At 45.1% G+C, this 16,410-nt stretch overlaps 1 protein-coding gene across 1 annotated transcript; it reads right to left on the bottom strand.

Annotated features, from left to right (window-relative positions):
- Positions 1–12,088: 12,088 nt before the first annotated feature.
- Positions 12,089–12,610, bottom strand: LOC117164029 (uncharacterized). Its single transcript, XM_033346802.2, has one exon. The coding sequence runs from the start codon at positions 12,608–12,610 to the stop codon at positions 12,089–12,091; it is 522 nt and encodes a 173-aa protein (XP_033202693.2).
- Positions 12,611–16,410: the final 3,800 nt, after the last annotated feature.

Below are 16,410 nucleotides of genomic sequence, written 5' to 3'. Positions count from 1 at the left end.
TGCTTGTAAATGGTACGCCATATACTGTAACCATACTATTGAACTGTCTGGACTTGCCAAAACTAATCTGTCGAACTGATCTGCAGAATTTGATAACTGGTTATCGACGAGCGCTTCTTCTCTTTGACGAACTTCACGTTCCTTCTGTGTTTTCTGTTCTCAACGTTCAGCGGCACTTAATTTCTTATTTCTCAGTTTTAGCTTTTCTTCACAATCGCTAGATTACTCTTTACGTTGAAGGAGAGTTAAATCAGGGTTGTTATCCCAGTAAAATCCATACGCAAATATCCTTGGCTTCTGCTCGTTATCGTCACCATTATTAACATTGATAAGCGCATATCTCAAATCTTTTTTGGAAGGTTTGGTATCTTTCAGTTTAATCTTTTCTTCTCCTGTTCGTTAAACACACGTTCGTTTTTCTCTGTTTCGTTTCCCTTTGCTTTTCATCTTTGGTACTTCTTGTAACTTTTCAATTTTTATTCTTTTGGCGACTACCATGTTCTCTTGATTTTGTTTCTTCCTTTTTAAGTTATTAATATTATTCGATTTCTCTTCCACACAATAATGGAAGATAGTGTCACGTAGAAGACACAGGAAATCGCGAAATTAACGGATCATGTCGTCTGAATTTGAAGTGTGTCGGACGTGATAGGTGCCAAAGAAACACTCGGAGATATTTAAACCGTATATTTATTAACAATTCTCTCTTTCTATACTTTGCGTAGAACTTGCGATTACACTTAACGATTCGCAATTCTCGGTTACAACTGATAGACGACGAGTTAAGGTGGCGATTGAGCAAAGTGCGCGATATAAGTTAAGATGATGACTACTCAAGGAACGTAGAGGAACTGTCTTTCTGTGACGATGACGCTACGGAAGTGTGGCTAAGGGTACGAGATAATCGGATTCGTTAAGGAAAGTTTTCCTTAGGAAAGTGAGGGAAATGGAAGTCACTGTTAATTGGTTAATTTCTATGTTGGTAGTTGAAGAAGGATGCTAACCGCCCTCGAGAGAAAGTTGCTAGCGGGAAGAGTCGTCCTTGAGAAAAGCAGACTTCCCGTATCTTCCCGTAGTAGGTGTTGGAGATTTAGGGACTGTTAGGATAAAGACTGTTTGTCTGTGTGAAGGACTTTAGTTAACTAAATTTTAAGATTTATAACGGCTCCTCAAGCTAGCTGAACATGTACTGTGGAGATGCATCGACGTCTGGTAATCGTCTTACCCGGAGAATAGGGTCTGCGTGTGGCGAGCCACGGGACAGAAACCGTTGGAATGTTTACTGTCGAGTGCCGCAACAACTATTTCTTTTTAAGGAGAGCTATACTATTACCTCATACCTTTGTCAGGCAAAGCGTCCATCCCCTGACCGCGGCTACGTTCGGCGACTGGTTGTCGCCTCGAGTCCAAGCTCATTATCACAAATCTCGAACAATTGTAATCGAGTTAAGTTATAGAGGCTAAAATATTGGGGGTTTTCCGATGGATTCCAAAGGAAGGACCCGGTGTCCTTTCATCGATATATGTCGGAGATGAAAGAACACCGGAGCCTTTGGAATTTTGGATAATCCCGCAACATTGCAACCCAGAGTCTACTATAGCTGTAATTGAACAATTGTAGTTATTCAATCCGATTGTAATTGTTCGCGAGTTGTGATAATGAGCTTGGGCTCGAGGCGACAGTCAGTCGCCAAACGTAGCCGCGGTCACGGGATGAACGCTTTGTCTAACAAAGGCATGGAATAATTCTATAGTTCTCTTTAAAAAGGAAATAGTTGGAACACTCGACAGTAAACATTCCAACGGGCTCTGTCCCGTAGCTCGCCACACGCAGACCCTATTCTTCGAGTAAGATGATTGCCAGATGTCGATGCGTCTCCGCAGTACATGTTAAGCTAGCCCGAGAGCCTGTTATAAATCTTAAGATTTAGTCAACTAAAGTCCTTCAAACAGACAAACCGTCTTTGTCCCAGCTACGGGAAAATAGGAGAGACCTATTTTCAACGAACGGCGTCTCCCACTAGCAACCTTCCCTCGAGGGCGGCTAGCATCTTTTTCTAACCACCGATATGGAGATTGACCAATTAGCAGCAACGCCAAATTCCCTCACTTTCTGAACGAAGGCTTTCCTCGACGAATCCGATGATCTCGTGTCCTCAGACACACCCCACGTAGTTTTCCTCTGTGGCATCATCGGGACGGGAAAGTCATTCTCTCTCGCGATCTCATCGACGAAAAGAGTAACCCCTTACAGCCAGTGAATATTGCACGTCCGACTTAGATTTTGTGAGTACGTTCATCTATCATCCCGTCGACCGCCGATTCGTTATTGAACCTAGGATCATTGTCATTAGTTTCTCGAGTATCTAATCACCACGGTTACTTGTCCGGTTCTATGATAATCGTATTTGCACTAGTCAATGTCTTCTCTATTGCATAACGACAACGTGTAACCCAAACGAAGATTCGTTTCACGCCCCTAACATTAATTCTAATGTAAACTCTACATATATTTTGTGGCATACTTGTAAAATCTAGACATCATTCTTTTGATAGCTTTTCATAACTGTATCAGAATTTTAAGATTAATTAAACGAATATTTAATAATAATTTTAATATCGAAAATAACGATTATTATGATACGAATTTTTATATGAATAGAGTATGTTAGAATATGTGAAACATAAGGTCCGGTCAAGTACTAGGAACAAACGAAAAACAGTTTTGTACGAAGAAAAACAAGAAAGATATAAAGAATAACAGGCTTTGTTTTCGAGAAAATTGATCTTGGAAATCTGTTTGAAACATATAAATTTGGTTAGTTACCGATTAAGCAGATGGAAGTTATTTTACGTGCAAAAATAAGAGAAAAATGTGGAATAAAATCTTTCCGTATAAAGCTTCATTTTCAAGAAAAACGAATTTCTTCGTGCTCAGTTGATAACACTGTTCAACACGTAATTTTGCAATCTTCAATTTCTTTTACCATCGTTCCTGGTATGCCATCTACACCAACCGCTTTATTCCGGTTCATCTCAGCTCCGGCATCCAGTAGCGCTTCCTTCGTGATCAAGCCCTCGCTGACACTAATACTCCCGTGGATTCTACTTATATTTCCCCTCGGTCTCGTTAAGAAAAGCTCATCGACAAGGGCTCGAATCAGTTTCCTCGTCTGCCTCTTCTTTTTCTGCAACTCCTGAACCCACTGTACCGCGTCTTCAGTTCCTCACGCCACTGCTCTCTGAGTTCTTCTTCTCGTCGTCATCACCTCCTCCTTTCTTAACTTCATCAACTGTTCATTCCGCCAATAATTATGATTTTTCTTGCCCGTTGGAGGGTAAACCCTTTTTAATTCGGAGGTACATGGGGTTTCCACCGTAACAGCGCACATCGAGCCCTACTGCATAGATGTCCCTCGGTACTTGTTACTAAGCTTTCCTAATTAACCATTGCTACCAAGTGACCCACTTAGCCAGATTGACACATACCATTTCATATTGAATAATACTTTACTTCATGCATGTAGATGGCACCACTCCTTTATGTATCATAAAGCCCCTAAAGAAGGGGCCCGCTTACCAATATGGCAACCGTGTGACACGTGCGCGTCTCATCACGTCGTTCAAACTATTATGTGATCCCTACTTCCTACACTCCACTGCATATAAGCATTTGCATTTACATTTCCCCTATCCCATCAACTCACAGTTGACCCCAGTGACAAGAAAACCCCACCGTGTTCGCTACCACCCACATGTACTTTCTTCAATTCATCGATCTACTGATATTCATGTGCCAATCCAGCAGGTATTAACCGTGTCGAAGCCACCCAAAGGGTAGTGTTAGTGTACTATTGTGTTCCATCGTGTGCAATTGCATTCTCTATCATACTTCATAATCTTACAACATTTAAATCTATTATATTAATTATCATCTCGAAGCCAATTTTAAATACTGTTGCGTTGTCAATTAATACAAAACCATTCTCGTTATTCAGTTAAAAGTAAAATAAATAACGACTAAAACAAAAACAAAACACGATAAACAGGCTTAGCGTGATGAGTTATTGTTATTAAAGGCTTTTTTAATCTTTCACTTTTTAGTTAGCTAAACTTTATTTAGTTACATTTTTTGATATTCTATATTCTATCCCATATAACGTAGCTTAATGTAAAAAATTCGAATTGTGTCAATTCTTGCCCTAACCATTAATTTAGTAGTTTGTAATTAATTAATTAATTTGTAGTTATGGAGCTATAATAACTCGTCAATAAATGCGAACAACCAACGTCCTTTCGAATTATCTACAACAACGTACTCACGCATATTAAACATTTACGAATACGTTATATACATTAATTTATTACTTTTTAAATTATTTACTGTTTCCTACTAATTCCTTTCCTTTTTAGTTTTGAAAATCAACGATATATACTACCACTTTCTAATTCTTCCACTGTTTTCCATTATGAACTGACTTTATCTGATGAGTCATTATAGTTCCAAATATATTTATCCTAAGCTATTGTATTTAAATTACTTAAGATTGAAAATAAATTTCTTCTTAAAACTTTATATTTATATAGCTCTTCAATTATATTACGTAGAATACTCCTCCATTATATTACCACTCTTTATTATATTTTATTTAACTCTGGCTTCTTCTAATTCAATTCTAATTTTATTTCCTTTTAAAGTTTTATCATTTAAATTGAAATTCGTAATTGCATTTTCTATAGATATTCGACTTTACCAACTCCTCTTCATATTTTAATTCAATAGTTCAATAATTTATTGCTTTATGTTCTTTGTTATTGTTCACCTATGACTCATCACGCCATGATTATCGAGCATTACACTTCTTGTTTCTCTCACATTTAACATTAGATCCTCCAATTATTCCATTTATTTTTGTTCAGCTAGGATATTACCATTTAATTATACCCAAACATATTGTAACTTACTCACTCGATCATAATCCACGTCGACTCCCTTGTAACATACACCCTGATATTCACTTAATACTATTCCACTCACACCAATTCTCCTATCATCTCATCCCACTTCACACCCCTTACAATTTATCGTAATAATTCATTGCACTTCCCTCTCCCTTTGTAATCCATTGTAACCCATTGCAATTTTCTTGAAATTCGCATAAGCATACTGTATTTTCGACCAATCGCGGGGAGACGCTTCCGCTAGGAAATTCGCCACGGAAGTCGTAAATTCCCGTTACGATTGTAATAATCGACGCCGCGAACAAATCGATCCCCTGATTCCCGTTGAGATATTAGGGGTGGTTGAGGTGATATAACGCTGCGATTAACAGGGTTATAAAATATGTATTTCCAACAACTTTACACAAGATAGTAACGCCGATACGTAAGAGGTAAGTGAAGAATAAATGGATTGCTCTTAGATGAGAGAATCAGTGTAGAGACGATGACTGATCTGAAGACAGAGCTCGAGTCCTAGTAGATATGTTGTCGTAGAGGAAGTCTTGAGGTGTTGAGTATGTTAGAATGGAGAGTTAACTGAACTTCCGCTCTCATGTAATTATGGAGGGAAGCTCGGTTTGTAGGTATTTTTTGAACAAAGGAAGCGGATTCGTTGTTCACACTTTTCGTTATGAAAAGTGAGGGTAACGGTCCGCGATGCCGCTTGATTATAACCCACCTTAATGCATAAAGGTATGAGGAGGAAGCCTCCTACCAACGTGGCTCATGGGTGAACTTGTTCATGGAAAAAACCAGCTTTGTCGTTAGACAAACATTCGTTTTTCCCATTAGGTGACTACCCGCTCTCTCCGTAATGTTTAACAGAGTCTAATAAACCTGACGAGTTTTCTAAGAACCAGCCATAAACCGAAAACACTTATAGGATTAGAAAATCCTTCCGGATAAGCACATTAACTTGAAAACATGTGCTAACAATTAAACTAAAAAGTTAAGGTTTATGGTGGGTCCTTAGGTTTATTGAGGACCGGAATGACGGTACGTGGACCATAGGCTGCCAGGCATTGTCGTGCCCAGTTTATACAATCTTTGTTTATTGACGATCGGACGAAACACGTCGTCTCCATGTTTTGCGTAGCGCGTATCCAAAGATGGGAAAGTCCCTGAGCGAATTATATACGCTGTGCCGCAAGGATTTCGATACAAACGGTCATACAAAATCGCCTGATACGCCGTAATCAGGAAAACGTATCTTCTTTAATTGTAATACGGATGTATCGGACTTGACGATGTCGCGTAGCTCGGTGTCGTTTTCTTGCGCTGCGGCGAGAGTTTTATGGTCCACAGATTTCCCTATCGCTTCGATGCCAGATAGAGCGTCGGTTACATTATTGTCCAAGCCTTTAATGTATCGGATGTCGGTCGTGAACTGTCCGAAGTAGTCAAGATGGCGAAATTGTCGCGGCGAACATTTGTGTAGATATTGATTGAACGCGCACATGAGGGGTTTGTAATCGGTTTATATCGCGAAATTTCTCCCTCCTACGGCTTATCTACAACGTTTAACTGCGGTGTACAAAGCAAGAAGTTCGCGGTCATATGCTCTATATTTTTTTGCTGAGCGGAGGTCAAGGATGTTGTAACGAATCTTAGCGGCAGCCATTTGTCGTTCACGCGTTGATGTAATACTGCTCCTATGGCGTAATCCGATGCGTCTACCGCGAGGCTGACGGGCCCGCCTGGTATCGGATGTGCTAGTGTCACACGCTCAGTAACGTCACATGTTAAGAAGCAGTAATAGGGTGAACAAAACATACTGCATGCCACAGCTATCGAAACAATAACCAGATAGTAACGGAATAGCCGCCTCTGATATACACCCGGCGATAATCCCTACAGGAGGACTAAAATCTCAGCATAAAAACCTTTCTAAATTAGCGCTCGACATCTTTTTTATTATAGCACTCTGAACCGCCACTATTTTGGATTCATACAATAAATTTTACTACTGTTAGGTAGACGATACATTTACACTGTACATGTGAATGTGTGTGTAAGCGTCGGAGAGCGTCCAGGTCTCAGTTGAGACGAAAGACGATTCGAAGCTGTTAGAAGAATCTGGTGGGGTCGGTTGACAACAAGCGTGCGTACAAGAAGGTTATCGAGGTCTTCGGAGTGTAATATATATCGGAGATGAAAGAACACCGGAGCCTTTGGAATTTTGGATAATCCCGCAACATTGCAACCCAGAGTCTACTATAGCTGTAATTGAACAATTGTAGTTATTCAATCCGATTGTAATTGTTCGCGAGTTGTGATAATGAGCTTGGGCTCGAGGCGACAGTCAGTCGCCAAACGTAGCCGCGGTCACGGGATGAACGCTTTGTCTAACAAAGGCATGGAATAATTCTATAGTTCTCTTTAAAAAGGAAATAGTTGGAACACTCGACAGTAAACATTCCAACGGGCTCTGTCCCGTAGCTCGCCACACGCAGACCCTATTCTTCGAGTAAGATGATTGCCAGATGTCGATGCGTCTCCGCAGTACATGTTCAGCTAGCCCGAGGGCCTGTTATAAATCTTAAGATTTAGTCAACTAAAGTCCTTCAAACAGACAAACGGTCTTTGTCCCAACTACAGGAAAATAGGGGAGACCTATTTTTCAACGAGCGGCGTCTCCCACTAGCAACTTTCCCTCGAGGGCGGCTAGCATCTTTTTCTAACCACCGATATGGAGATTGACCCATTAGCAGCAACGCCAATTTCCCTTACTTTCTGAACGAAGGCTTTTCTCGACGAATCCGATGATCTCGTATCCTTAGACACACCCCATTATAGTTTTCCTCTGTGGCATCATCGGGACGGGAAAGGCATTCTCGCTCGCGATCTCATTGATGAAAGGAGTAACTCTTTACGACCAGTGAATATTACGCGTCCGACTTAGATTTTGTGAGTACGTTCATCTATCATCCCGTCGACCGCCGATTCGTTATTGAACCTAGGATCATTGTCATTAGTTTCTCGAGTATCTAATCACCACGGTTACTTGTCCGGTTCTATGATAATCGTATTTGCACTAGTCAATGTCTTCTCTATTGCATAACGACAACGCGTAATCCAAGCGAGGATTCGTTTCACGCCCCTAACCCTAATTCTAATGTAAACCCGACATATTTATTCATATAATGTATGCTACTCGTTCTTTTTCCCTTGTTTGGTTTGAAGATCACCAGCGTATGCTAACACTCACATATTATATTACTCCTCCTTTTACTTATTCACCGCTATCCATCATAGACACCATCACCAATGAGCCGTTTATGCATCACACACTTTTTTATCCTACGCTGCTGCTGCTGTACTCGAGTTAATTTAACAGCTATTCCCCTACAACTTATCATGCCAATATTGACCGCCACGCTTCATGTTTCTCCCACTTTAATTGTACTCAAACGATCATATGATTATAATCCTTGTCGCCTCCATATGCATACACTCTGATATCGTCTCAATATTATTCCACTCACACCCCTTGTAATTCACCACAATCCTTAGCAATCCTGCTTGCATTTTCACACGCATGTATCATCGTATATTGTCAAACACCTAGCTAGCGAGAGCGATCCACCAACATGTCCGCTCTCAATTGCGTCGCGAACCAGACTTCTGTCTATAACCTACGTTCACCTTAACATGTGACTCGTAGTTATTCATTTGTTATAGTTCCCGAACCGTAATTACACTTTATTTCAATTCCTATCCTAGTCAAATTCTAATTTCTATTTCCTTTAATTTAGCCAATAGATTAACTTAATATTAATTTAGCTCACTTTAACTTCAATTAAAATCCACTAAACGCTTACTCACTCAATAACATTAATTGTTATATCGATTTTAGCCCCGCTACGCCTTCCAATTTAGCCTGTGACTTCTTGCATCCGTTAAACCCTCTCATCTTATTTAAGTCAACAATAAACTAAAATCACTGTACGTACCCACGACACCCTAATTCATCTCAAATGGGAATTATCCATCACTATCTAGCTCGTTAAAAATTGGTATTTCTCATGTTTCCTTTAAACTAATTCCACCCACGATATGACACATCTACCCCTAACCAACTACTATTACAACTAGCCTTATGCTCACGAGCGGGAGCTCGCGGCAAACACGTCCGCAAGCAACGACGTCTCGAGTCGAACTCCAGTTTTGCTGCTAATTAAACTCGGTTGTCTGATTTCTAAGATTTTATGTGTTTTACACGATACGTCGATCTGCACATTTTTCCTAATGATAATGATATAATGATTTTCTGTCTGTAAGGGTACGAACGTCAATTCTTCCAACTTGAATACAGCAGTTGGGCAGGTTTTGACTGTCTGTTGATTATTAGTTAATTCGATTCTACATTTAGGTGAACTGATTCTATTGTGACTTGACTGAGTTCCCTTACAAATGTCGATGATTGCCGTTCGTTTATATTTGTTTAAGTAGTGGCTATCGACAAAGGTGTATCGTTCTAAGCTGATTAGTATCAGTTTCTACTACAGGTGCGATAAATACAGAGTTTTGCTTGAAAGGTATCGGATAAATTTTTGTTATTTTCCATTCGTTGTCTTCTGAAAACGATACAGTTATCGTATATATGAGTTTGTTATCATTTGTCCATAATTTTAGTTTACTTAGATCTAGAATTAGTAGAAAGTTTTGAACTGAAAGATCGATATGATTACTCATAAAGTTTTGCTTCGTTATTTGGTCGAGTGTTGTTAAGAATTGTTTGGGTTCCATAATTTGCGGGTTTATGATTCCTTGTTTTCCTGATACTATAGTGTTAAAAATTTCGTCGATGTTAATATGGAGCTCCGATATGGTAGATTCAGTCTGAATTAGTAAAGAGATCAATATTTCGTTTTTCTCGTTATGGTTTTCAATCTTGCGTATGACATTGCTAACGTTTTCGAGTTGATTCGTCTTAGCATAGTCTAGCAAGCGTTTGATAAGTGCGGTTTGATTACTGAGGATCGTTTTTATTTTATTGTTGGAGTCAAATAATGTGTAGAGGATGAGTCGAGTCCGTGATGATTGTGGTTGGTGGCTGTAGATGTCGCTGCTGGGGGTACTGCTATATTTTCTTCCTATTTAGAATCGTGGAATAAAAATCGGACTTCGGTCGCCGGGATTCGATCCCGCGTTCCGAATGTTCGTAACCTTTTTTTTTTTTTTGTACGTGGAGAAATCCTCATGGACACTCCGCTGCTGCAATAATCGCGTAACAGCAGAGTAGTGTCGGACTCCTACCGACTAAAACTCCACGATGACCACCTTATGCGCGTGACAGGGGTGCTCCAAGAACCTCTTATGAATTAACTTCAGTTGCACCCCCTTCTCGCGTTCTCTTGTTCGAGCCGGCTATTGAGTAGGCGTTAGGGGGAGGTCGTTGCCCCTAGCGCTGTCACTTCTTCTGGCCGTAGTCCGTTGGGGTGGTGGCGGGGCGGCTCTGTGGCCTCCGACTTAGCAGGGGAGACTCTCAGGCCCAGTTCGTTCACGGCACGGATCGCACAGGCCGTTGCGATTTCGCCAATGCGCAGCGTCTCGTGCCAGCCACGACCCTCGACCAGGATTAGGGTGTCGTCCGCATAACATATCATGGCCGCGCCTGGGGGTAGCGGACATGGCAGTACCTCGTCGTACGCAACGTTCCATAGTATGGGGCCCAGCACCGAGCCTTGCGGGACGCCACGCTCGACGGATCGCTTTTCCTCTCCTTCCTTACTGGTGTAACACACCCACCTGTCGTCGAGGTAGGCTCGGATCAATCGGACGAGGTAGCTGGGAACCTCGAAGTGCTCCAGGGCCGTCACTATCCTGTCCCATGGCATGGTGTTGAACGCGTTGACGATGTCCAGGGAAACCGCCAGCGCCACGCCTTTCCGGGAGACCATGTCCTCCGCAATCGCTCGTACGCGTTTGACCGCGTCAATCATCGAGCGCCCCTTCCGGAAGCCGTACTGGCTTTCGTGCAAACCTGGCACTTGGCCCGCTATGTGTCGTTCCAAGCGGGCGGCGACTACCCTCTCGAGTAGTTTGCCGACCTCGTCCAGTAGGCATATCGGCCGGTACGCTGACGGCGAGGTCGTCGGTCGGCCCTCTTTATGGAGCAGGACCAGTCTCGTCGTCCGCCACGCCCGGGGGTAGACTCCCTCCCTCATGCATCTTGTGAAGAGGTGCCGGAGTCTGGGGGCCATGACCCCCATCACTTCCCCCCAGATCCGGCTAGGGATTCCGTCCGGGCCCGGTGCCACGTTGCGGGGGGTCATTCTTCTGGTAGCCTCCCATATCTCCTCCTCCGTGACTTCCCAGTCGTCCCTCCATTCCAGCGGTCGTGTCGTTTCCCGTGGCCGTTCCACCGCTCTGTTTTCTTGTGGGAGAAAGAGCGTTCCGGTGATCCGCGTCAGCAGCGCAGGTTCCATCTCCGTCGTTGTCAGGGGGCCCTTCGCGCGTAGTTTCTGTGTCACCTTCCTGTATGGCCTTCCCCATGGGTCCGACTCGACTGTTTCGACCAGTTCGGACCAAGCACGGTCCTTCGCTTTTTTAATTTCCTTTTGTAGCGAGCGCTGTAGCGCGCGGTACGCCCGGTAGCGCAAGGAGACTTCTTCTTCGTCGCGTCGTCGCCAGCGGCGGGCCCTTAGGTACTGTCTTCGGGCCCGGACACATCTCGTCCTCAGTTCCACGATGTCGGGGTTCCACCAGTAAACTGCTCTGCTTCGCACCGTGCCCGGTGTGGCCCGTGGCATGGATGCGTCGCAGATTGTTGTCGTGGCTTGGCGGAGGTTCTCGGCCTCCTCTTCCACGTCTGCTTCGGTCGTCGTTGTCGAGGCCTCCCAGCTCCAAGCTGTTGCTATAGCAGCCGCTCGGAGTAGATCTTCATTCCTTTCTTTTATTTTCCATCTGGGCGGTGGGCGCGCGCGCCTCCCCCTCGGCGGGCCGTGCCCGTCGTTTGTCGTCGGCATTCCAGGTCCAGGTGCGTCCACCTCCATGAATATGTAGAGGTGGTCCGACAGCGTCTCGACCCCTTGGGCCACTCTGCAGCCTGAGCTCCGCCTGAATGCCTCGGGGGAGGCCCATGTTATGTCAACAATGGGCTCCCTCTGCACGTCACGCAGGTACTGGTCGAGCCCCTGTTCACTAACAGAAGTCCAAGTCCCGCGGCCCAGTTTGATAGCGTGCGGCCGCGCGCGTTGGTCCTGGCGTTCCCCCATTCCGTGAAGTGCGCGTTGAAGTCTCCCAGGACGAGCACTTGTCGGGGGAGTCGTCGCCTGACGCAGTCGCCAACTCCGTCTAGGAATTCCTCGAACGCTGCCAGTCCGCTGTTAGGTGACACGTACACCCCCACCACCATCATCCCTGCCCACTCGACCGCGGCGTATCCGTTGCCGCGTTCCAGCAGGGCTCCGTGGGCGAACGCCCCGGGCGTTGATGTCCAGGTGACGGCAACCATTCTGTCCGTGTCTCCGACCGACTCCGGGGCATCCAGAACTCTGTACGGTTCCGCCACCACCGCTAGGGCGACCGTGCTCTCCCGGATGGTTTGGTGGAGCAGGTCTTGTGCTCGCCTTGACCTTCGCAGGTTAGTCTGGAGGATGCGCATTCTCAGTTCTTTGGTGTTCTTTCCTTGTTTGTGGCTTCCTCCGTGCCTACCTCCTTGTTCGCGGGCTTAGGGTCGCTTTGCGAAGGGGAGCCTTTCTCGCTGCCTCATGCAGCCGTGGATCCGCGGGCGGCTCCTTTCGTTCCTTTCTTCGAGGGGGCGCAGGCCGGTCCCCCCATCCTGTGCACCGACGGTGTTCCAAGCGCCTCGCAGAGCAGGCATTTCGGGCTCGCAGTAGTGCATGCTCTCGCCTTGTAGCCTGGTTCGCCGCATCTGAAGCACAGGTGCCCCTTGTCCTCCTTGGCGGTGCAGGTCTTCCCCGTGTGTCCTATCCCAAGGCACCTGTAGCACTGCAACGGTCTCCGTTCGATGGCTTCGACCTTCGCCGTCGACCAGCCTATGGCGACCTTTCCAGCCTGGGCCAGTTTCCTCACTGCACTGGCAGGGCCTCGTATCCACACGGTGCCAAGTCCGTTCCGGGCGGGGCGGATTTCTCCCAGCCGGATGTCCTCCGGCTTGCAGCCGCTCTTCCTCGCCAGGGTGTTCTGGATTTCCGCCTTGGTGGCCGCTATGTCTATCAGGGACACCCTTGCCTCCGCGGCTCGGAAGGGTGTCGCCACGCGGACCTCGTTCGGGTCCAGAGCCCGCGTCAGCTGTGCTGCGAGCGCTGCGGCCTTCTCCCTTCCCTGGTCCTCGGGGACCTCTAAGATGACGCCTCCGGCGATGGTCTTCCGCATCCTCATCGTGTTGATTCCGAGCTCGGTCAGGGAGACGCTGTCCTTGGCCGCAGCCAGCACCTCCGCGTAGGATTGGCTCGATTTGTCCGTCAGGGTGATTGTTACCGCTGACGTTCGCGGTGCGCGCGGGAGGGGCCCCCTGCCTCCCCCTCTTCGTGCGTTCTCCAATCCACTCTCCGGAGTTTCCCTCTGTCTTACCGCCCCTGTCTCGGGGATCAGCTTCGCCGGCTGCTTCTTTCCTGCTTCCTTCTTCTTTCCGCTTCTTTTCCTTTCAACCGTCTGCCATTCGATGACAGCTGTTCGGCCTCCCTTGGGCGCTGGGGCGTTTGGGGCTCCAGGCTCCATCCCTCTCGTGTTCGCGGCAGGAGCGACCTCCTTTCCTTCTCCTTTTTCTATTCTCTGCAGTCGTTCCTCCAGTCGGTGCAGCAAGGATCTCATCTCCTCTGCATGGTGTTTGACTGCAGCGAGACGCGCCCTGTAGCTGCTCTCATCCGCGGTGGGGCGCGAGGCCGGCTCTTTTCGGAGTGCCTCTACCGCCGCCTCCAGTGTTGCTATGCGTCTTTGCGCTATAGCGAGTGCGTCGGTGACAGGGTCCGTTCTCCTCACTATTTCGGTCACGCCCGCGGTGATGGTTCTCGCCGCCTCCTTCAGGGTTTTCACCTGCGTGCCCTTGTGGTTGCGGGGTGCCTCGGCAGCCTTGGCCACCTCGGCGGCCCGGCGAATCAGTTTGGCTCCTATGTCCGCCGTTGTGGCTGTTCTCATTTCTTCAGCCGGGTCCGCGGGGAGTTCGGGGGATTCGTTGGCCTTCTTTCTCTTCGCTCGGGGTGCTTCTCTGGCGGGGGTTTCCTCCTCCTCTGTTGTTTCCTCAGTCCATATTCCCTCCTTGTCCAGCGTGAAGCGGGAGAGTCCCTCCTTTGGCGGCATCGCCTTCGTCATGCTCCTGGTGCTGACGTGTGGCAGCTCCGCAGCCAGTTCCGTTTCCCTTCGTCCCCTAGCGTTTTCCTCTACCTCCTTCCCTTTCGCCATGGTTGCGTCTGTTTCCCCGTTGGGCGGGAAATGTCGCTCGGTCAGCACTTGCCACTCTGCCAGTCGCTGTCACTTTCAAGTGGCCCGCGCGAAGCGCTTCGGCGCACGCGCCAATATGGCTGCGTCTGGGTAGTTTCTCGGGTAGCCCGTGTAGCGGCGCTGTTGTCACGCGTCCTAATATGGCTACTCCACCGTCCTAACCTCACACTTGGTTGGTTTTGCTTTAACTCCTTGTCCAAGCCAGACTTCCCGTATCCACATCCGCTTTGCGTTCACGGGCACTAGTCCTCCACTCTGGTTACCTCCCTTGCCCAAGCTCTCCAGTTTTCCGGAGATTTCGATTACGCTCGCAGCTCCGTCCTCTCTACGTCTGCCTCCCATATATCCCCCCACTACTTTCCCCGAACGTTCGTAACCTAATGCGTTAACCACTGCGCTACCGTCGTCCGTTAGTTGTTTATGTCGAGTAGCGGTATTTGTGCTGTGTCGAGTGCCGCTACAAATGTATCAATATTTTCGTTAATGAGTTCTAGATCTTTTTCGAGGAGAGTTCCGAATAGAGTTTTAGATTCTGAGCCTATGACGTTGAGCAGTCCGCGTTTGCTTCTATAATGTAATGCGTATAATATGAAAAAATATATGAAATATCCAAGGTATAGTTTTATTAAACTTACTTTTTATAATGCTTCGTAGGTAAAACAATTTTCTATCCAGATTCCACTTTCTCAATTATATTTTCAAAAATGCTCGATAAGGAGTACAATTTTCTACCCAGGTTGTACCTTTCTAATTATATCTTCCAAAATTCTTGATAGGTGAAACAATATTCCACCGACGATTTACTTTTTTAATTGTATCCCCAAAAATATGGACCTGCTTAACGTTTAGATATTATTATTTTTTTCGTTGTTACTTGATACGGCTAGCAATTAAATAGTGAGAATAAGAAGAATTGGAAGTGCCATTTTCGAAAAAGAATTTTGTTTATCCTTGAAGAGGTTGTTTGTATGAAGGTTAATATCACTAAATATGAAGGGAAGTGTAATCATAATAATTCGTACAGTTTTTAACGTTTCAGTTTACACGTTTTTACGTGATATAGGTTGTGTATGATGTATGTTATACGATTAGTTCCCTAAATTAGACTGTGTGCACCATGTGCCAGCAAACTCCCTCCATCGTGCTTGAACATGTGCGTAGATAAATCTGCCTCGATTATCCCATCAGATAAGAAAATCTCTACTGACCTTCTTAAGCAAACTACATAATGGACTTACATATCTTCTCTTAAGATATAAAGAAGATATTTTTTTTATCGTTAATTAACAGATCTTTGAAACGATAGAATAGAGATATCGTAAAATTATATAAAGTATTATGCGTAATAAATAAGTATCGTTATATTTTTCTAATAAATAACATTCCCATAAACAAACAATTTCTCATAAACAGTCGTTTCCCAGAAAGCTTTAGTTTCGATACTGGCAACTTTATCTACTTCCGCTCTTCAATTATGAAGGATTAATCTTTACGAAACTTTTGGAACGGCTGAAGATTTCTCACGATGAAACGCGACGAATTCGATACAAACTACGCGGAAATAAAGACAGCTGCGATGGAGGATCGCGGGATTGATATTAATTAATTAATCTGTGGCAACCATTATATCGATTCGTTACGTTACTGCGACAGGCCACGCAACATTTTATTGCTTCTGTTTCTACAATTTAATTACAAAGTATTCAATTTCCCGTTATAAACAAGGAAAGGACTGCAAGTTTGTACAGCTTTTATCAAGATTACGTGCCATTGAACATATCGATTGATTGACTTCTCATGTTTCGTATTAATCGACATCCGATATAGCTATGGGACCTGGAATATTGAAATATTGGGAAGTCAGTTATATTCAGGTGTTCTATAGATTTGACGTATAAGCCTTGTAACATGTACTTCTTTATCAGACGTTTACGAGATACTGAACGATGGCTACGCTTGTAGTATCCAAAAATTTTACGTCGATTTATAATCGAAGATTCG

The sequence above is a fragment of the Bombus vancouverensis genome, unplaced genomic scaffold, assembly GCF_051014615.1.
Source record: "Bombus vancouverensis nearcticus unplaced genomic scaffold, iyBomVanc1_principal scaffold0027, whole genome shotgun sequence".
In the NCBI taxonomy this organism is placed as follows: Eukaryota; Metazoa; Arthropoda; class Insecta; order Hymenoptera; family Apidae; genus Bombus; species Bombus vancouverensis.
The sequence above is the reverse complement of the archived record's forward strand: the minus strand, read 5'-3'. Positions and strand labels throughout refer to the sequence as shown.

What these genes read in the sequence shown, in the direction of transcription:
- LOC117164029 (XM_033346802.2), bottom strand. Translation starts at nt 12,610, where the DNA reads ATGCGCATCCTCCAGACTAACCTGCGAAGGTCAAGGCGAGCACAAGAC.